The sequence below is a fragment of the Trachypithecus francoisi genome, unplaced genomic scaffold (assembly GCF_009764315.1).
Source record: "Trachypithecus francoisi isolate TF-2019V2 unplaced genomic scaffold, Tfra_2.0 Lachesis_group15, whole genome shotgun sequence".
Classification (NCBI taxonomy): domain Eukaryota; kingdom Metazoa; phylum Chordata; class Mammalia; order Primates; family Cercopithecidae; genus Trachypithecus; species Trachypithecus francoisi.
The window spans coordinates 71,945,254-71,968,263 of NW_022681460.1; the positions used below are offsets into that span (position 1 = coordinate 71,945,254).

Below are 23,010 nucleotides of genomic sequence, written 5' to 3' on the forward strand. Positions count from 1 at the left end.
ATTTGGACAGCAGTATAAGTGAGAGATAAGAGAAATTTCATTTTAGAGAATCAGGTGAACCTAAATCTCAAAAATGTATTATTTATACCACAGATCAACATAGCCATCAGAAAAAGCACATGACTGTTTCTTCACTCATAGAAAAAGTTCAATATTTCTCATAAGAAAAAATGTTTGCAAGAATCAGTGGATGCCAATGCATCAAGCAGTTGGCGAGTTTCACAATAAATAATGCTGATGGCAGCACAGACCCCCAAAACTCACATTACAAGCTTACATTGTTCCGATGTAAAACCTGCAGCACTCTGTTGACGTTATTTAAGGCATGTACCCTTGTGGAACCACGTTCCTTTGGCTGGAAAATAAAACACAAAAGCAAGTAAAACCGATTGTCCCTCCATATGTCTGCCAAACACTAACATTGAGATATACACAGAAGAGCAGCTCAGCGTGCAGGGCCCCTCAGAGGCAGGAGCTCTGGCTGAGGTCTCAGGTTACCTCCCTGGAAGCTGGTGTTTACAGTATGCAAATCCCTCAACTAACAACATCTTAAGATACCAGTTCCCTAACTTGCAAGCACATTGTCCTAGGCAGCTTCATAAAAACACCAATCCCTCAGTCCAACCCCAACCCCAAAGAGTGTGGCTTAATGGGTCTAAGGTGTGGTCTGGACTTGGGATTTTTAAAAGATTGCCTATAGTTCTAATGTGCAGACAAGTTTGGAAAACAGTGCTCTATGAACAAAGCTTCCTTTCTCTCAATTGGTATGGCTGCAGAAGGATTTTAGAGAAGCTGCGGCCTCTTTATTCTGCACAGATGTGAACAGAGCAAGGAGGATTCAGAGGCACCATCCCCAGGCTCCAGGTAGCATTACAAGAGCCCTCGGAAGGCAGGGAATCCCCACCTGGGGAAAGATAACCTATGCAGCTTCTTTCTACTTCACTGGCCAGAGAACCTTATCTGAGAGAGGGATCAGCCTGTCTAACAGTTATCTACCCACCACCTGGAGGGCAAAGGGAGAGAATGAAACCCCACACTTCTGCAAGAAAGAAATTCATCTTCAGGAGTGCATCTGTCTGTCCTGTAATAGTACCTCTACCTCTAGAGTTAACATTTGTACCCATAAATGCATCCTCTTCATTGGCAGTTTTTTCTGCATGACTATGGAGTATTCTACACATAAAATAATAGAGGTGTATTTAAAAAATAAATAAACAAAATACAATCCTGAAAATCTGAATAAAAAATGGACGTCATAGTTTTTAACAACTTTTTGTGTTTTTTTGGAGATGGAGCCTCGCTCTGTTACCCAGGCTGGAGTGCAGTGGCGCAATCTCGGCTCACTGCAAGCTCCGCCTCCCGGGTTCAAGCAATTCTCCTGGCCTCAGTCTCCCGAATACCTGGAATTACAGGTGCATGCCGCCACGCCCAGCTAATTTTTTGTATTTTAGTAGAGACGGGGTTTCACTGCGCTGCCCAGGCTGGTCTCGAACTGCTAAGCTCAGGCAATCTGCCTGCCTCGGCCTCCCAAAGTGCTAGGATTACAGGCGTGAGCTACTGCACCCAGCCTGAACAACTGTTTTAAAAAATATTTAACATTTAAATGAGTTTGTCTCCAGACTCTGCTGTTCAAAACATTCTGTCCTCTCTATAAATCCATTATTTTTTGTAATTTCTCTCACCCTGGGCTGTCTCAGAGCAATAAACATTTAAGGTAATTTTATCTTCAATAAAAACAGAGCCCTCAGAAGAACCGAAATGTTCTTGCATCAAAGCACTCATTAAAACGCTTCGTTAAAAATGTTCCCAATTTCAGCCTTTACATTTGAACGTCAAGTAAAATGGATACTTTCACTTTAATGGGTACCCACAGTGGGTCATCAAGTATCAGTAATGACTGGAGACTCCATTGTTTACAAAGATGACTTGCTCACCAGTGATGTTCCTGTGAGGCCTTCTAGAAGATCCAATAGCTTCCTTCCATCTTTGAGGTCTGTGAACATATCATTGATTGGTGGTTTCCCACTCTGTAAAAGAAAAACACAAATAAAGTATGGGATATGCCAACAGCAGAAACTCCACATATACCTGCAAATAAATGAGTGGCTTCATTTTTTGCTCAATTAAAATGTTGTGGATGATCTGCAGACTATCCAAATTTGTCTTTCATAGAAAGAACAAGTACAAATACAGAAATTTTCAAATCTCATAAAGAATATTTTAAGCTGAAATAAATTACACTTTTCCATATAAAGAAAGCAAATCAAGCTGCTGTTAACATTGATAGGCCTTCGGGCATCGTGGTTCATGCCTGTAATTTCAGCACTTGGGAGGCCGAGGCGAGCTCAGGAGTTTAAGACCAGCCTGGCCAACATGGTGAAACCTCATCTCTAGTAAAAATACAAAAATTAGCTGGGAGTGGTGGTAGGCAACTGTAATCCCAACTACTTGGGAGGCTGAGGCAGGAGAATTGCTTGAACCCAGGAGGTAAAGGTTGCAGTGAGCCAAGATCGCACCACTGCACTCCAGCCTGGGCAACATAGCAAGACTCCATCTCAAGAAAAAAAAAAAAAACCTACAAAGTCTGGACATAATTTCACACAAATATACAGTAAAGTGTTAGACAGAACAATGAACGACAACAAAATAATAGACCTTGAGTATGATATATGTTCCTGAGAAAGCAATGATAAGGAGATGCATTAAAAATGTAAATGAGCCTACAACATCCGGGTGCAGAGGCCAAAAAAAAGTATGAGGATTGTCACTTCATCACTGCATTTCACATCACAGTGTGTCAATGTCTTCCAGCATTTCCATTAGGGGAGCACGTGATTTGGTCATCAATTTCAGGGCTGAGGTGTTCAGTCTGTATTTCTGGTTATTAATTTCTTAACACTTAAGGCATTTTGGGCTTAACAATTAAATACTTTTTGTGCTTAAAACTAGTACTACTCCAAGATTTTGTCGGTTGAAGCTTACAGAATTCCTAAACTCTTGTCCCTGATAAATAGCCTCAACTCCCACAGATAATCCTGCTCTAGTGTGTGATGCCAGAAAATTCCACTCCATTCACTGTAAGTTTGGTAGATCCTTGCCTGTCTGTGACACGATGGGTTATTATGCAATGGGGCGATCACTGCATAGAAAATCAGGAAGCCTCGGCTTTAAGTCCAGTTTGACCATTAACTACTTGGTGAACCTGGCTCAGCTACCTAACCTTTTAAATCGAAAGTCACTGTAAAGATCAAATAATATAACTTTATAAGAAAATGCGCTGAAAACTATAGAGTACAATTTAATATTTAATAAATGTTGTATGATCTTGTATCAAATTACTGCTTTGTATAATAAAATCTCCACAGAGATTAACAGTTCCACTTCCCGTCAATAGTAGAAATTTTTTAATGAATACTTCTTTTATCTTCTTCATTTCTCACTTTAAAAAATAAATATGTATCATTTATATGAAGCAAAACTTTACCCTGAGTTTGAAGTGGAGGAGGGGAAAGAAGGAGCCATTCTGAAGTTTCCTAAAATTTGGCATTACTCCTTCCTTCCTCCCCTCGTGATTCCTTATCTGTTTTTATTGTATGTGTGTTTTTGTGTGTGCATGCACGCATGGTGTGCGCATGCATGCCTGAAGAGACCTGAATTGCAAAGATGAATAAAGATTCCACATTTCTGCACACTCAACAGCTTACCATTCAGTGGAAGAGATATTCTTTTTTAGAAAATAATAATTACAGTGCGATGTGTAAAGGTCTGGAATAGAGAAGTGTGCCAGTGCTATAGGAGCACAGAGGAGAGAGAGACCCCAAGAGCACTGCAAGCCAGGGAGTGGGCAAAGGCTTCAGACAGGAGTTGACCCTTGATCTAGACTTGATTTAGTTTTTTACAAGGCATAATTTACTTATCTTTTAAAAAATTTAGATTCAGGGAGTTCATATGCAGGTTTGTTACATGGGTATGTTGTGTGATGCTGAGGTTTGGGTCTCGAATGATCCCACTGCCCAAGTAGTGAACATAGTACCCAAGAGGTAGTTTTTCAACCCTTGTTCCCCTCCCTCCCTTTATCTGTTTTTAAATAAGTATTAGGTATAGTCAATTCATAATTTTTAGCATGTGCCTTCTTCATTGTTCATATACTCCAGATGAGGCAAAGTGCAGTAAAGTTTTCACCACAGAATCAGTAAAGAATACACTGTTACTTATTCATATCTGAAACAAAGCTGCTTTTCTATTCCCAGCTGCCTTTTTCACAGACAGCAACGGATTCAGGGTCAAAGAGATTTTCTCCATCAATCAAAATAACACAGAGATGTGCAAGATGTAGGAACCACTTTCCAGAGGCAGAGCTCCAAGCAGCCAGGCAAGGGGTAATGTCTCCCTGAGGGGAAAGTCCCCTGAGGACTTGCTACCCACTGTCAGTAAAAGCAATGGGCAGAAGTGGCCTTCATCACCTGCCTACGTCTAATCCCCCTCCCCCACCCAACCAGAAGTACAGTTCTGCAAAATAGCCAACAAATAACCAAATTCACTTTCAGGTCTTAGGCATAGCAAAAATATATCATACAGGTAAAGCACATGGGAGAAACAAATGGGGGTATATAGGCATAGAAAGGATCTTAGAAAATACTGATGATGGCAAGGGCAACTAATATAACACCTGGGCATCCTGTAACCTTTCTCAGATCCACTCTCCACTTTCCAAAAAATAATATAATACAAAACAACTGGCTGGGCGCAGTGGCTCATGCCTGTAATCCTAGCACTTTGGGAGGCTGAGGCGAGAGGATCACTTGAGCAGGAATTTGAGACCAGCCTGGCCAACATGGCAAAACACCATCTCTACTAAAAATACAAAAACTGGCTGGGTGTGGTGGTGCACACCTGTAATCCCAGCTACTTGAGAGACTGAGGCAGGAAAATTGCTTGAACCCAGGAGACAGAGACTGCAGTGAGCCGAGATAATGCCACTGCACTACAACCTAGGCAACACAGCAAGACTGTATCTCAAAAAAACAAACAACAAAAAAAAAGCATTATATAAAGGAAATATAAATATTTATTCATATTATAAATAATTATGGATGTCCATCAATCACCTCATCTGTAAATAAGAGGCCTCTTATTGGCCATAGAATTTTGGGCCAGCTACTTGGCCTTTCTGCATCTATTTGTTTACCTGTTAAAAACTAAGATGACACATGTTCATTAAATGGTTGATGTGACTATATCACAAGCATAACTTTAGTGTTTTCTATTGGCAGAAAAGTGTAATAAAATATCAACAATATCTGAAAGGACTCAGACGACAAATAAGCACTTCTTCCTCTCAGGCAGGAGGGCAAAGCAGGCCCTGAACATGAGAGCATGGTAGTGTCAATTCACAGAGAAAGATCTCTCAAGTCTGAGGTTTCATTAATGTGTCATATGATGACCTGCAGGAATATACCTCATTCAAAAACAATTAACTACCTTTTGTTGTAAAATGAAAGCAGCCATAGACGATACATAAGCAAATACACCAATTGGAATGACTATCTTCCAATAAAGCTTTATTTGTAGACACTAAAATTTGAATTTCACATAATTTCCACATGTCACAAAATATTACTCTTCTTTTGATTTTTTGCAACAACCTAAAACTGTAAAAATCATTCTTAGCTCATAGGCCATACGGAAACAGGCAGTAGAAATATGAAATGTTCTTAGACATAATGATAGCAAGCATTCACTATGTATCAGATATGTTCTAAGAGACTTATAAAGATTTAATTGTATTATTTAGATGTATTTATTTATTTCCTTATGATAGTATTTCAAGAAAAGTAGCATCATCTTCTATCATCTTCTTCATTTTACAGGTGAAGAAACTATTGTGGAGGTGACTTAACAAATGAGAGGCAGAACCAGGATCTGATTCCACAAAATCTGACTCTAAATCTATATTTTCAACATCTGTGCTATACTGCTACTAAAATTATGAAGGCACTGGAGTAGGACAGATAGAGAAGAAAATATTTCATCACTGGACTGAGATATATAGGGAAAAAAATATTTAATCACTGGGGTGGGTGGGATATATTTAGTGGCCTCCCAAAGAGAGCAACAAGATATATACTACATTTTGATGAATTCAAAATGCGGACTATTTTTTCCTAGTACACCACTTTAAAGCATGTCTGGTGCTTTGGTATCACAAGCTGTAAACTTGGGATCCACTCTGGGAAACAGCTTGGAAATGTCAGAAGTCATCTATGAATAAAAATAGAAACTGATTCATCCTGACAGTTAACCTCTTATTTCCATTTTGAAATCTTTGCAAAGACTCATTTGCAGAGACTTATCTGACAAAGAGAATACAGTTGAATAATGCATTTGGACAAATATTTAGTGAATACCTCCTTTGTGCTTGGCCCTGTGGAAATGCCAAGTTCAGGTCATTCTCCTTATTCTCAAGACAGTTTCCATAGTTTTCCAATAAATACAAAATGGTATAAATGAAGAGTCTTGAACTTGAAGGGTATATAAGCCTTGGGTCACATTTAACTTTAAAAAAATTAAGCAAACACATTACATGACTCTAGATGACAGATACTACAGCCCTGGCATGGCCAGCTTTGGCTGTCCCCAAGTCTCATCTCCCCATACCATCACCATTTGGACAAGTGAGACCAGCATTCATACTTGCAGCTGGGACACTACTGCTGCTGGATTTTAAAATGTTAGAGCGCAAAGGCAAACGATCATCACAATGCACGGGGAGAAGCCAGGGGGTCTAGCGGGGAGCAGGGGCTGCAAACAACTGCAGTGATGACACATTTGAGGGAAGCAAACCTGATGGGCCCCAGGCACATCTGGAAAATCAGCTGGCTCTGCAGGTTCAAATGGCAGCTCCTGCTTAGTTCTAGCCCAGGGTGGCCATATGGGAATTCAGGTTCACTGTGGGCAGAACTTCTCATTTTTAAAAAGAAGGTGGAAATCTGTGTTTATATGTATAATCTCCTGATAACTGTAATTTCCTAAGACACTGTGCTAAAAAATAGATCTTGTCTACAGGCACACCAGGTCATAGGGTGACTGATGAGGAATTTCTGCATACAGCGTGACTACATATAGATGAAATACAGGATTAATCAAAGAGGAATGCCTTAAGGAATTGGTCAGCTTTGGAGAAAGGCCACACATAAATATGCACATACACACACACACACTCACACATCCATGAACTATAGAATATAATTGCAAAAATATCATATATCAAGAAATAATCACTCTTGCTCAGGCCAAAAACACAGGGAGTCATTCCTGATTCATTTCCTCTCACTTATTCTCCATCTCTAACCCACCCACAAGCCCTGTCCTTCCACTTCCAAAAACACATCCCAAACGTGATCACTTCTTACCACGGTCATTGTGTCAACTCTAGCCCAAACCGCCATTATCTATTGCCTGAACTCCAGCTCCAGCCAACTGATCTCTTTGCTTCTACGTAAGAGCCAGACTAATTCCAGTTTTAATGTGCAGACCACATTGTGTCATTTCCCTGATTCACCCTAATGGGAGTCCATTACAGGCAAATCCAAACCAAACTCCAAATAAAAATCTTGTGAGATCTGGTCCCAACCTCTCTCTGATCTGATACTGTATTATTCTTACCCTTCTTCAATACTCCCAAAGCACAATTATTAATATTTCTATCACAGAGCATGTTTTTCAGCAACAGTAGTAGTAATAGAAAAAAATCTATAAAAGATTGAATAGGGAAGTAAGATTTAGAAAGTGCAGTTTGGATTTCTTAAAAGGTGAAATTCTAATTCTTTGTATCAATAACAAATCAGAAGCAGAATTGGGCCTTGGATTTTCCAGTAGGGAGACAGATCAGTGCCTACTTTCTGTCGTACAGTATGCAAAAACCAAGTCTGATAAAAGCAGCCCTTGACTTCATGGCACTCAGACTCCAAATACAGTCATGAGTCACTTAAGGACAGGGATACAGTCCGAGAAATGCATCCTTAGGTGATTCCATCATTGTGCAAACACCATAGAGTATATTTACACAAACTGAGATGGAATAGCCTACAATACACCTAGGCTAGGCTAGATGGTATAGCATATCACTGCTAGGCTACAAACCTACAACACACCGAGGCTAGATGGTATAGCATATCACTGCTAGGCTACAAACCTACAGAGCACGCTACTGTACCGAACACTGTAGGCAACTGTAACACACGGTAAGTATTCATGTTTCTAAACACAGAAAAGTTACAGTAAAAATATGATATAAAAGATTTTAGGCTGGATACAGTGGCTCACCCCTGTAATCCCAGCACTTTGGGAGGCCAAGGCGGGTGGATCACCTGAGGTTGGGAGTTGGAGACCAGCCTGGCCAACGTGGTGAAACCCCGTCTCTCCTAAAACATAAAAATTAGCTGGTTGTGGTGATGCACACCTGTAATCCCAGCTACACAGGAGGCTGAGGCAGGAGAATTGCTTGAACCTGGGAGGCAGAAGTTGCAGTGAACCAAGACCACGCCACTGCACTCCAGCATGGGCAACAGATAGAGACTCCATCTCAAAAAAAAAAAAAAAAAAAAACAAAACAAAAATAGTACACCTGTATAGGACACTTAACATGAATGGCGTTTACAGGACTAGAAATTGCTCTGGGTGAGTGGTAAATGAATGTGAAGGCTTAAGACATTACTGCATACTACCGTCGACCTTATAAACACTGTACACTTAGGCTACACTAAATTTATTTTTAAAATATTTTTCTTTCTTCAATAATAAGCCTTAGCTTACAGTAACTTTTTTACTTTATAAGCTTTTCAATTTCTTTAACTTTCTGACTCTTTTATAATAACACAGCTTAAAACACAAACACATCACACATCTGTGCAAGAATATTGTTTCATTTTGTCCTTATTCTATAAGCCTTTTTCAATTTTTTAAACCTGTATTTTTTTAGTTTTTAAACTTTTTTATTAAAAACTAAGACACAAACATACACATTAGCCTAGGCCTACACAGGGTCAGGATCAGCAATATCACTGTGTTCCACCTCCGGATCTTGTCCCACTGGAAGGTCTTCAGGGGCAATAACACACATGGAGTTGTCGTCTCCTATGATACCAATGCCTTCTTCTGGGACACCTCCTGAAGGAACTGCCTGAGGCTGTTTTATAGTTAACTTTTTTTCTTTAATGAGTAGAACCTCTAAAATAATGGACTGGACACAGTGGCTCACACCTGCAATCCCAGCACTTTGCGGGGCCAAGGCAGGCAGATCATGAGGTCAGGAGTTCGAGACCAGCCTGCCAATATGGTGAAATCCCATCTCTACTAAAAATACAAAAATTAGCCAGGCATGGTGGCACAAGCCTATAATCCCAGCTACTCAGGAAGCTGAGGCAGAAGAATCGTTTGAACAGGGGAGGTAGAGGTTGCAGTGAGCCATAATTGCACCACTGCACTTCAGCCTCAGCAACAGAGCAAGACTCCATCTCAAAATAAATAAATAAATAAAATAATGATAAAATTATAATAAACACATAAACCAGTAACATAGTTGTTGGTTATCACTACCAAGTATTATGTACTATACATAATTGTATGTGCTAGCTATTTCTACAACTGGCAGCATGGTAGGTTTGTTTACAACAGCATCACCACAAATACTGGATGATACGGTTTGGCTGTGTCCCCACCCAAATCTCGAATTGTAGCTCCTATAATTCTCACATGTCGTGGGAGGGACCCAGTGGGAGATAACTGAATCATGGGGGCGGGTCTTTCCTGTGCTGTTCTCATGATAGTGAACAAGTCTCATGTACGTGACTTTGCTCCTCCTTTGCTTCTCAGCATGGCCTCCCCAGCCATGTGGAACTGTGGGTCAATTAAACCACTGTCCTTTATAAATTACCCAGTCTCGAGAATGTCTTTAGTAGCAGCATAAGAACAGACTAATACACTTGAGTAAATGGCATTGTGCTATGCCCTTATGACAGTTACAGCATCACTAAGTTATGGGAATTTTTCAGCTTCATTATCATCTTCTGGGACCACCATCATATATGTGGTCCATCAATGTCCAAAATATCCTTATGCAACACATGACTGTAGATATAAACAAAAAACAGTACTAACATAATATGGCAAATATGTTAAGGTGAATTTGCAAATCTAGCTTGGTACTGCCAAAATTATACAAAGAAACAGATATAGCAGGGAGACAGAATCTGTCCTATGACTTACCTAAACCCATCATAAGCAATCAAATTATAACTGCATATAATAAAAAGAGTTGGAAGATAACAGATTTTAAATGCTTTCAAAAGTAATACATCTAATGAGTGTCATCTTACAAACGAATAACAAATTTGAGCCCTTTGACATTGATTATTCTATTATTTATTTACACCGTTTTCAAAACAGATTTGAGACACTCTGTTTAATTCAATTACTAGTCCCATCATTTACTGTGTGTCTGTGTGTGTGTGTGTGTGTGTGTGTGTGTGTGTATACAGTATATATATACACACATACATAGTGTACATATCATAATATATTCATACTCTCCTCAGATTAATCTCAGATTAATCTGATGCCCCTGACAGTTCAAAATGATGCCCCAGCATCTGATAACATTGTAAATTTTATGGTCTCTCTCTCTCTCCCTCCTCATCTGTTTTTTGCAAGAAGTTGGTTAATTTAAAAATTCCAATAGAAATAACTTAATTCAGTATTTCTCAATCTTTTCAAATTAGAATCTTTAACTCATGAAACCCAATCTCAACACTGACACAAATGCAGCACCCTTTTACATTCTTGTAATTCTTCAATTTTATAATAATCAATAATGCATCAGTAAGCACTATGTACAACATCATCTTAATGATAATATATTTATATGATAATACATTTTTAAGCCATTATACAACAAAATGCTACGCTTTTTCTCTTGGTGGTGGAATTAAAAGTAGTTTGAAATTTTTTCTTTGGATTTACTCTTTTATCTAATTTTTACAAAGTTTATGTATTATTGCATAAATTAAATAATAGAAGTCTTCAAAAGAATGTTGGCTCTAGTCAAGATTAAGCAAAATTATAAAATTAGGTTCATCTCAATTATAAAATGTGTACCTTAATCAATGAAATGAAGACTGTATGATATTTAGTATTTACTTTTATGATTCAACTCCATGGTAAAAGAACAAACACAGCATTGCTTTCCACAGAGAAGACTGAAAGCAAAATAAGGGCACTGAAATAATGCCTAATGAGTTCCTTCCACACCTCGACAACAGAAAACCAGTAAAATGTGCTCCAGTCACTTATACAATTAGTGAGTGCAGATCTCTCAGCCGTCCTCTTTAAGGTGATCAGCACAAGTTGTTAAGAATTGAAAAAGATTCCTTTTAGAAGCTTGCTTGGAAGGAGGGAGGGAGAGAAGAGGAAGAGAGAGACAGAGACAAGAGAAACAGATGGTTGCAGATCTTCACAGAGTATGCCACATTAACCACAGAGCAATGATTTACAGTGTTTACTGTAAATGTGCAGAGAACAGTCCAAATCAGTAAATGTGCACCTACCTTCAGAACTACAAAATACTGTAGTTCTGCCACACCAAGTAATATCTTTCAGGGAATCACAAGTCACACAGACATGTAACAGAATGTTTACCTTGATTTTGGTAAGTTACTGGTATAGTGATGATAAAATCTGGAATGATAAGGAACCAGTGTGGGGCTCAGATACCTGGCGGCCAGAGGCAGGGGCCACTAGCGTACTCCATGGACAATCAGGTGAGGTCTGGGGGCTGAATAAGCTCTGACTCCAAATTAGCAAGAAAAAAAAAATGGGCTAAGGACATGAATAGACAATTCTCAAAAGAAGAGATACAAATGGCCAACAAGAATATGAAAAAATGCTCAACATCACTAATGATGAGGGATATGCAAATCAAAACCACAATGCGATACCACTTCACTCCTGCATGAATGGCCGTAATGAAAAAATCAAAAAACAATAGAGGTTGGCAAGGATGCAGTGAAAAGGGAACTCTGCTGGAAATGTAAACTAGTACAACCACTATGGAATACAGTGTGGAGATTCCTTAAAGAAGTAAAAGTAGAACTACCATTTGATCCAGCAATCCCATTACTGGGTATCTACCCAGAGGAAAAGAAGCCATTATACAAAAAAGATGCTTGCACACACATGTTTATAGCAGCACAATTCGCAATTGCAAAAATATGGAATCAGTCCAAATGCCCATCGATCAATGAGTGAATAAAGAAATTGTGGTGCGTGTGTATATATGTGTGTGTATATACTATTAATACTATATAAATAGTGTATATATACTATTATATATTATATTTATATATTATATATTAATTAATATATATTAATATATAATATTTTTGCAGTTGCGAACTGTGCTGCTATAAACATGTGTGTGCAAGCATCTTTTTTGTGTAATGGCTCCTTTTCCAAATGCCCACCTCTGATGGGCATTTGGGCAGCTCCATATTTTTGCAATTGCGAATTGTGCTGCTATAAACATGCGTGTGCAAGCATCTGTTTTATATATAATATAGATATTATTATATATTATATAATATACATAAGATTATATAATATATACCAATAGTATAGTATATATACTAATAGTATAGTGTATATATAGTATATGAATAATACTATTCAGCCATTAACAAGGAATGAAATAATGGTATTTGCAGCAACCTGGATGAAACTAGAGACCATTATTCTAAGTGAAGTAACTCAGGAATGGACAACCAAACATCGTATGTTCTGACTCATAAGTGGGAGCTAAGCTGTGAGCATCCGAAGGTGTAAGAATGACACAATGGACTTTGGGGACTCGGGGTGGGATGGGGGTGGGTGGAAGTGGGGGTGAGGGATAAAATTCTATAAATTGGGTATAGTGTATACTGCTCGGGTGATGGGTGCATCAAAATCTCACCAAACCACCACTAAAGAACTTACTCATGTAACCAAACACCACCTGTTCCCCCAAAAACCTATGGAAATAAAATAAATAAATAAATAAATAGCTAGCTCTGACTCCACATGCATACCAGGCAAGGTCTGTAGGCAAACTCAGGAAACAATACAGCTTATTCCATGTATACACAACTGGCAATACAGTAGAAATGTTTGAAGAACACAGTCTTTCAAAAGATAGGCTTCCATGAGACTAGGGTGAGGCACTGGTAATAGCACTGATTCTGATAGTGTAAAGGTAAATAAAATGAAAGTTCCTTTGTTCAATATATATAAAGGAGAGGCAGCTACACTGCTCCTTCCCTTCCCTTAGGGTTCTCCTTAAAACAAAATAGACCCAATTTTTTTGATCAGGAAATAGATAAACCCAGTCTCATTTTCCAAGTTAAGTTAAACACAGGAGTTGTTGAGGTGGTGGACAGAAACCATCACAACATGGCACATCTAGTTGTCTCTCACAGAGACAAGTGTTCATTGTTCTTTCTCCTACTTTACTGAATATTTGTGTGAAATTCTGTCTAGACTTTGTCATCTTTAACCAACTGCCTGCATGCACTTAACCATGCATGCACACTTAATTGTAAATTGTATTTTCTCTGTATTCTATGTTGGTACCAAGAGGTACCAGTGTTGGCAGGATTTTTTATTTCTCCAATAGATAATAACAAAAATAAATGTCAGCTTCCCCCCAAGTGTGACTCCCCTCATGACTGGTGAATGGTTACCTGTGGCAATTGCAGCTAAAAGTTTCCCAGGCCAGATATGGCTGGAAATGGGTCCAGTGTCTCCTTGCTCTGTGTAATAGGTAGAGCTTCTCTCCCCTCAACCACTACCTCTCAGCAATCCCCTCTTGATACCTCACTTCCCACCCCGGCATAAGCCCACCCTTCCCTGCACCACCAGAGCCCATCTCTGAAGCTAGAGATGGTGGGGCCACAAGAGGCTGAATGGAAAAGCACAAGGAAGGTGGTCCTGCTCACACCTTCCTAGGTGAAGGGTGAATAGTCATTTCCTCCCAGTTGATCAATTTCTAAACTGATCGTCAATTATAAAGACTACCAAATTTGCTTCACAATTATGAATGCCAATAGGCTGAATCAAAACCCTTTATTAAGTACTCATCAAAGCATAGCATATTAAATAATACTTAACAGTTTTAATTTTAATCATTTGTTTTTAGTTTTAACCAAGGTGAAGTTCATTTTACACACAATTTTGAGACAAAAATCGAATTTTAAAAATTCAAATTAGGCCGGGCGCAGTGGCTCAAGCCTGTAATCCCAGCACTTTGGGAGGCTGAGACAGGCGGATCACGAGGTCAGGAGTTCGAGACCATCCTGGCTAACATGATGAAACCCCATCTCTACTAAAAAATACAAAAAGCTAGCCCGGCGAGGTGGCGGGCGCCTGTAGTCCCAGCTACTCGGGAGGCTGAGGCAGGAGAATGGCATAAACCTGGGAGGCGGAACTTGCAATGAGCTGAGATCCGGCCACTGCACTCCAGCCCGGGCGACAGAGCGAGACTCCGTCTCAAAAAAAAAAAAAAAAAATTCAAATTGAATGAAAACAAAACAAACAGCAACAACAACAAAGCTTCCGTAAGTATAGCCAAAGTATATCTGGAAGCTGGTGTTTAAGAATATGGAGTATATTTTATTGTTTTCTTTTTAGAGGTATTAGTGAATAGACACAAATTCACATTTCTTTTTAAGGAACCACTTGAATGTGTATGGCTCCTAAAACAATCAGTTGAGTTGCCATATGCATACTCATGAAATAAACCAATGGCAGACCCAGTGTGTAGCTCTTCAAGCTCAAGCCTGTACCACAGATGGTATTTATTGTCACATAGGAAGCCTGTCAGCCTGTTTATAGTACTAAAGAGAAGATTGAACACCTAGAGGTGGAAAAGGGTTTGGGCTCCTTTTATTGCACCTCCTGTACAAATCTCTCTCCTCATCTTTTCCCACCCCTATTTTAGTGATCATTAACTTCCAACACGAAAAAAGTAGAAAAACAATATCTAAAAGCAATGTCTCATTGTCTCCTAAAGGAAAGCATCTTAATAGCTCTCCATATTGGAATTCATAAAAAAAATGCTTCATAGCTTTTCTCTCTTAGGTTCTGTCAATTTAAATTTCAAATTTGGAATTGTAACTTACATGAAAACTTGTCTCATCTGTGTCTTAGAAAAGAGAAAAGCAGAAATTTGCACAAACTCAAGTTCAGCATTTCTGTTTGCATATTTTCTACCTAACCTTTATTTGTGAAGCCACTTTAGAGAACTGTCTCACCAAATTGATGAAATAACTTATGCAATTTTTATGTTTTCAGCTCTGCCAGATGAGCAGCTCCGAAAGTCAGCCAAAGAAAATGCAGGCTCAAAGTCAGAGCAAATTTCCCAAGAGCAAAGCAATGAGGCCTTTGCTGCCTGCCTTGGGAGACTGGCCGGCTAACAAACCAGAGGCTCTGAAATTTAGAAGGGGCAAAAAACTCAAGTCATATACACTATACAATGGAAGAACATGGGCTTAATGAGCCAATGCTTTTTCCCTTTTCTGTTTATATGTGTGGCACAGATCCACAGATCAGGACTATCACAAAATCAAGGTACCTGATAGGTTTTTTATTTTGCATTCCTAAGTAATTATCATCTCCTATACACTTCACAGCAATGCCTCAGTATTTCTTCACGATATAAGGCAGGTAATAATGATCAATTGTGTCTTATGGCTATAGAAATGTAGACCAAGTGACCTGAAAAATTTGACTAATAATTTGCCTGAGGTCATAAATAAATGAGCAGGATATCCAGAAATAAGTGTTTAATTTCCTAATTTTTTGCCTTTTTTTTAGATAATCACTTTTTTGAGTTCTTCATAACTTTTAAAAATCCAAGAGCCATAATTTACTGTACACTATGACTTCTCAGGATCCTTGAATTCCAGAGCACCGTATACTCTATGATATGTTAACAAGGATTTGCGGCAAAAAGAATATGTATTTTGAGTGAGTGCTGTCTTGGCTACTGTATATTCATATACAGTTACAAATTAAAAGATGGTTTTAGACCAATATTATTGTCAAGTTCTTTACCAAATCCCTTATCAAGAAAAGAATTGTGCTGGCCTTAAGTCTTATTTTTCTTCACGGTGAATGTAGTATTTAGATCCTATGTGAAGAATTGTATTGGGTAAATAAAACAATAATATACATTAAATCCAAGTGGTCATTTAACAATCACTGCAGCACAACTCCAAGAAATCAGCTAAACAGGGAAAGTTTGGATAGCTGGATTTGCTTATTTTTATGAATAATGCAGCAAAAGCCCTGATGCATTGTATTCATATCCAGGACATAGCACAATTCATGCCGTGTTGCACTCAGTCTTAAACTCTACTCCTGTCTCTTTCCAATGCAACCATCACCAAGTGGTTTGTAAATATATAGAATTAGGCATATTCAATGTATGTCTATGTCATTGTCGTTCATTTATTTATTAAGCCTACAAATACTTTACTGGATACCTACTAAATGCCAAAAGGTATGCCAATGAACAAATAGACAGTCCCTGCACCCACAGAGCTTATGCCTAACTTAGGAAAAAAGACTGGCAACTATTTAAATTACAGTATGGTAAGTGCTTCAAATCATAACACTTTGATAGTATACAGCTCTTCTACCCTAGTCTGGAAGCTCAGAAAAGAGATCCTTGAGGAAGCAACACTTAAGTTCAGGCAAGAAGGAAGGGTAGGAGCTGCCCAGGAAGAGATAGAGAAAGGACTATGTGCAAAGGCCAGGAAGGGCCCACCGGGATGGTAAGCAGAGACAGTGTGGCTGGAGCATAAAGAGGGAGCGAAAGGAAAGTACAATAAAATTAGGAGTAAATTGGGAGGTAGCTATTTAGAGTGTTAAGAACTAAGTAAGACCAAAACATCACACTATATATCAAAAATATGTACAATTTCAATTTTTAATTTTGTTTTTTTAAAAAAGGACAATGGGCACCCAATGAAAGAGCTTACAGAAGAGAAAAACATATTCAGGATTACCCTTTATAAACACTATAGATACTCTCTTGAAAATGGAAGGGGAGGCCAGGTGCGGTGGTTCACGCCTATAATCCCAGCACTTTGGGCGGTTGAGGCAGGCAGATCACTTGAGGTCAGGAGTTCGAGACCAGCCTGGCGAACATGGTGAAACCCCATCTCTACTAAAAATACAAAAATTAGCGGAGCGTGGTGACATGCGCCCATGCTCCCAGCTACTAGGGAGGCTGAGGCAGGAGAATCGCTGCAACCTGGGAGGCAGAGGCTGCAGTGAGCCAAGACTGCACCACTGCACTCCAGACTGGGTGACAGAGCAAGACTCTGTCTCAAAAAAAAAAAAGAAAAAAAGAAAAAAAAAAGGATAGGGAGATGGAGAAGGTGGGGCATGGAATGAAGAACCAATTAGCAGATTCTCACAGTGGTCCATGTATTCAAGGATAATTTTCGAACAAGGTAAAGTTATTACTCTCAAACCAATGTGATAATAATGTGTGTCAAAGACTTTATTTAACTCATTAATTAATGAGGGACCCAATAAGGTGTTACAACCAGTTCAGGGGAAAATTTTTAAAAACACATGTTTCATACAAGAAAGATGAAAACTGAAGTAGATTTGCAATAGATGCAAAAACTGGTCTATCCAAGGAGCAATAATTAACTGCTTTCCAAATAATTTTCATTTTTATGGATAAGAATCATTTGCATACCTATTTTCCACAACTTACCTAGTTGTAACGTAGCTCAAAAATAATTAAAGGCAGAGATAACTCAGATGCCTGAGCTAACAGGACACCCACTAGTCTTTCTTGCCCATTGTAAAGTCTCTCATCATTTTTTCCAACACCAGTAACAATGACTTAGAAAAGAGACATGTCACTCTACATAGAGTAGAGTAAGTGGACAATTTTGAATATATGTACGTATTAGAATTAACAAGACTCGATGTTTGATTAAGACTTTTGATGGGAAGGAGGCCACAAAGGAAATATCCAGACAAATGCCTGTTTTAAAACAAATTCCTAAATGGCAGAAGGTGCCATCAGTGTCTGTTTAGATTTCTCAGCACAGGGGCCCTGTTGCTCTGTTTAGGAACCCACACTGTAGGGGAGTAGTGGACCCACTGAAAAATTTATATTGTAAAGCTCACCACAATGTACCAAAGGACATGGATTTTAAAAAATTCATTCCCTTCAATGGGATTTTTTTTTCTTGTTCTAGCCTCTGCATTACCTAGTAATACCAGGCACGAATACAGTCTTTCCCCAGTTCAGCAAGGGTTAAGCCACATGGGAGTCTATGGAAATCTCCCGGTCTAGAAATGTGTTACTCTCTCTTTCACTATCCCCAATTGGAAGCAGTTCAGCTTATGGTCTTAAGACAGCCAGAGGAAAAAAAAAAATAATGTGAATATTTAGTGCGACTGCCATGAGCCTCCCATCTCCAAATATTCATAATTTCTCAGATAAATTCCTTCTAGGTTTTGATTTCTTGCTAGATGAAAACAAAAGTTTTCAGAGTCATCCCGCTTTTGGTAGTTTTTCTCCAAACACCATCTCCAAACACTAACACAGAAACTGAGCTCAGAAACTACCATCTCCAAATACTAATACAGACACTTTTAGCTAAAAGTTCTGTGTTCCATAACTATAACTTTTACTAAAAATGATAAAAATTACCAAGTCTTTTCTAGTAGCTTGGTAAGAAATACAAACATCCCAGGGCAAACAATTTACATGGGACTTAAATACCTCATTTATATTGCAAAATAATAGACATTATAAATGTACAAATTCAAATATCAAGTTCATTTAATAAACTAGTCTGGTACTACCAGAGTTTGTTTTATTTGAGGTCTTTTTAAAGGTGTCAATGACCCGCCATAAACATTGAGAACTTTCTTTTCAATTATTCTTTCTCAGTTCTCATCTCTCTTCCTCTGCAAACCCTTTCCATGTCCTATCGTACGACCTATTGCTCTCCATTGTCATAAACAGGTACAAAGTAATTCACCCAGTTTCAAATGCTCTCTAAACTTAGGTCTACCAAGTTTAATGCTTTCAAAACAATCTTCAAAATTAGTTCTAAGGCAATTCTTCCCCAAAGACTAAATTAAGCTGCTAAAAACTGCTTCACTTGTTCTATCTAAACAATTACCGTGTTATCCTTGTGAATAACCAGGATGAATAATCTTACTTATATGAGCAATCATGAAACCACTGGAATAAAGCACCTCATATCCAGACTCCCAGTTACTAAAACTACATTCTCTGGAAAATGGTCACATGCAGATGAATAGTTCAAAAGTTTTTATTCATGTCAAGCCCGAGATGCACATATGTTACCTGTGTCTCTGGAATAAAACAAATTAAAATGTACCAAAACATGCCTACATGTTATTTGGAATAATCCTACACATATAACTGCCAATTATGCAAGCACCTTTATGTTCTAATTCTCTATATTTTTAACCCTCTGTCAAAGTTAATTTTCACATTCCTTACATACTCACAGGCAAGATAAAATATCCCTCAAGATAAACTTGTAAAGCCTAAGAAGCAGCGAAATCAAATTACCAACTATAAATATTGGGATGTGTGGCATTTTTTAAACTATGCTCCTCCTCAAACTAACCTTAAGATATCCTCATTTTTTCCTCAGGAAATACCAATGTTTGTCTCCCTGACCTTTACAACTTTCGAAAAGCAACCAAAAATTTTGAAAAGCAAGTCTTCATTAAAACAGCTTTTATACTATTTAAAAGACCATAACAGTGTTTCTCTGAGAAACTTCTATTTTTCATCCTGCTATAGAAGAGTAACACAATCCGTTACCCTGAAAACTCTCTTCCCACCTGAGGCTTACTGCACAAAATTCCAGCACCAATAACTAATAGATAAGCATATTAGAACAGATGTGAAAATAGCACTGACAATTCCTCTCTTCAGCATGGTCCGCCCCTAAGAAAAATTATTGCTCAAAGTATTGATTATGTTCTCAATGGTTAGAAATGCTAAGAGCAGATCTTTGCGGGGGGGAGTGGAATTAAGGAAGTACATACACACAAAATAAAACCACATGGCAGATAAATATTATTAGCCACATCCACAAGAATAAAAATCCATAAATATTTTTGACAGGGTAGAAAGACTGCCTGAATGATAACATTTGGTTTTAACCAGGCAAAATGAAATCATCATCCTCTTAACCAAGAGAACACAAAAATTTTCCCAATGATATATCTTTTCCCAGATGTACCCAGGATTTGCAGAATTGAAAGCAGCTAATTGTTGCCTTAAATATCTGGAGAAGGCCAGGTAAAAGTCAATAGCGTCCCATAAACTATGTATGTGAGAATTTCCATTTAAATGTATTTTAGAAGAGAATAAAAGAAGAATAAATGTATCTGCATACTCAGAAGACTTCTGCTAGGTGACATTTCCTGGGGAAAATTTACTGCACTTCCAACCAAACTCCTTCAATCAGAATGAGGCATCTGAACATCAAAGTTTTTGAAAGTGTTGGTTACCTTTGAAAATCGAGCATTTATCCATTTGGTAAAGGTTTTCTTCTGTACGTCATTGTGTTCATCTGTGCAATGGAAAAAGAAAGAGAAAGAAAAAGTATGAGAGTCTGTACCTTTAGCAAAGCACCAAATAAGGTCATCTCTATCCTCGAAGAGTTTAAAATAGTCCTATTAGTTGAGCTCCTGGAGCACAATGATGCGCAGCTGATGCAGAATGTGATGACTGCCCGGTTCACCTATGGAGCCCAACACTGCCTACAACAGAGGGAGGCTCGGGCACCTCTCCCAAGGGACCAGGCTGTCTCACCCTAAGCCCCGGAGCCCTGCCATCAGAGACCAAATCCAGGTTTATGGGATCGAATCAGGGACCCACTTTCCAGCTAGCACCCACAGCACCTTCTGCTACATTTTGTTGAAGTAAAATTTCAGCATAATCAAAATGTCCGCATGTTCAAAACAAAAATTAAAGTTATCCAATAAAAACTTAGGAATTCGTGACTTCCTCCCTCTTCATACTGGTCCTACACCCGCTAGAATGACAGTATAAGGTTTATGGTCAATCTTGTAACCCATTTTCCTGCAGTAAGATTGACATGAGGTTTTAATGATCTTGATCTATACAAACTTTTACAGGCAGAAAAATCAGAAGAATTTAAAACCATTATCAATTTTGGTTTTGATTACAAATTCATTTTATAAGCCATAAAAAATGAAAAGTTACTTTAAAAGACTGACCACCCTGAACTTTTTAAAGATGGGTAGAAGGATTGGTTACATATAAGGAGGCCGTGTGGCTAACAAAAAGAGAAAAGGACTTCCTCTTTAAAACCAAGTAGACAGTGTCCCAATCCATTTATTGTGTGACCTTGGGTCATTATAACATCGCCTAGCCTCACGGTTCTCATCTGTAAAATAGGGATAAATAATATCTAGTTTGCAAGAGTATTGTAAAGGTTAGTGAATATAAATGATAATCACTTGACGAAGAGCTGGTGTCCAGCTTGTTATAATGATTATAGTAAAAGTGTAAGCAAGGCAGATAATATCCATTGGACCTCTTCAGATCATACTCTCTTCCATCACCACCCGATTTTCTGTTAAAGCCAGTAAAAGAGTCATTGTTGACTTAAAGCCTACAAAACAGCATTTTGACAATCTCTATCAGTTGTTCAGAAAGCTGTCCAAGGAGTATCTGCAACAGTGCAGAAAGGTGTGGCTCCATCCATACGTGTGTCCTGCCTCTTCTGCCACCTTTTATACTGCTGGGCTGCCTCCCACATTGGAACAGCAAAATAATAATGGAGGAGGTCCAGGTGTGCTTGGCCCTCCAGCATCGATTCCACATTAAATACAGACCTGCTCACATTAGGATCATTAGACGTTCATCTACCATTTCACCCAGTTTGTGGTCTTTGGTCCTTACCCCTTTGTGGAAGGAGAGTTTGTAATTAAAAGGTGATTCCCAGAATAAATACAGCAGCAGCTTCAGAAAAAAAGAAAAAATGCACTTTTACAACTCCATAAAGGTAATTGGAGACCTTCTCCAAGACACTAAGGGAGCGAGTGGTATAGAAAACAAAACTGCTATTTAAGAAACTCCTTGATATTAATGGTGCTCAGAGGTGACCTTCCTTCAAGAAAGGACAGCAAAGACAGCAACAATCCCTATTTCAAGCTTTATATTATCCAATCAAGGCCACATAAGCCATTTATTAACCAAGAGAAAGTGCTTACACACTGAATGACCCTTTAGCATCTTCATATCAAAGAAGGACACAGTAGAGATTATACTCAGAATACAAGGCTACCACCACACATCAACCTGAAGAAGGCGCTATACCAGCCTCACCAAAAGGAATTTAATATTAAATATCATTGTTTAGGGCATTTGGAAAATCCAATTATTTGTCCCACTACCTTAAAAAGGATGTATTTTTATAAATCTGCTTATATACAGTTTTATTTAATCCTATGAATAAAAAATATAGAAAGGCCATAAATAAGTATTAAATTATCTTAATTTGATAACATTCACACAACTTAAGAATTTGAGGCCATAAAAAAGGAAAAAATTATAAGAAAGAAATCTCACTACATTTTACATTTTCTTAACCTATTTCCAGAGCATTTAACTTTCTTATTTCAAAAACATATCTCATACTATGTAGGTTTCTCCCCAGATATAAAATGGACAAAGAAATGAGCACTTTTACCTTATCAAATGACAATAATCTTTCCATTTTATCACATATACAATGAAATCAAATTTATGGATTCCCATTCTTATGTTTGTAAATATGAATGAGATAATATTTCAACAATAGTCTTTATTTTATGGGTCAAGTCAATGTCAGAATATAAGTCCAAGTAACAGATAAATTATTTGTCTGTAAA

The 23,010-nt window shown here is 38.2% G+C and overlaps 1 protein-coding gene across 8 annotated transcripts in view; it reads right to left on the bottom strand.

The window, feature by feature from the left end:
* Positions 1-23,010, bottom strand: part of UTRN (utrophin) — a 596,706-nt gene that overhangs the window by 454,432 nt on the left and 119,264 nt on the right. For all 8 annotated transcript variants that reach the window (XM_033235159.1, XM_033235162.1, XM_033235163.1 and 5 more), the window contains 3 exons: positions 20,620-20,681; positions 1,935-2,027; positions 278-355 (listed from right to left, as the gene is read on the bottom strand). In XM_033235159.1, the coding sequence (XP_033091050.1) occupies positions 278-355; positions 1,935-2,027; positions 20,620-20,681 (233 nt within the window). The remainder of the gene's footprint in view (positions 1-277; positions 356-1,934; positions 2,028-20,619; positions 20,682-23,010) is intronic.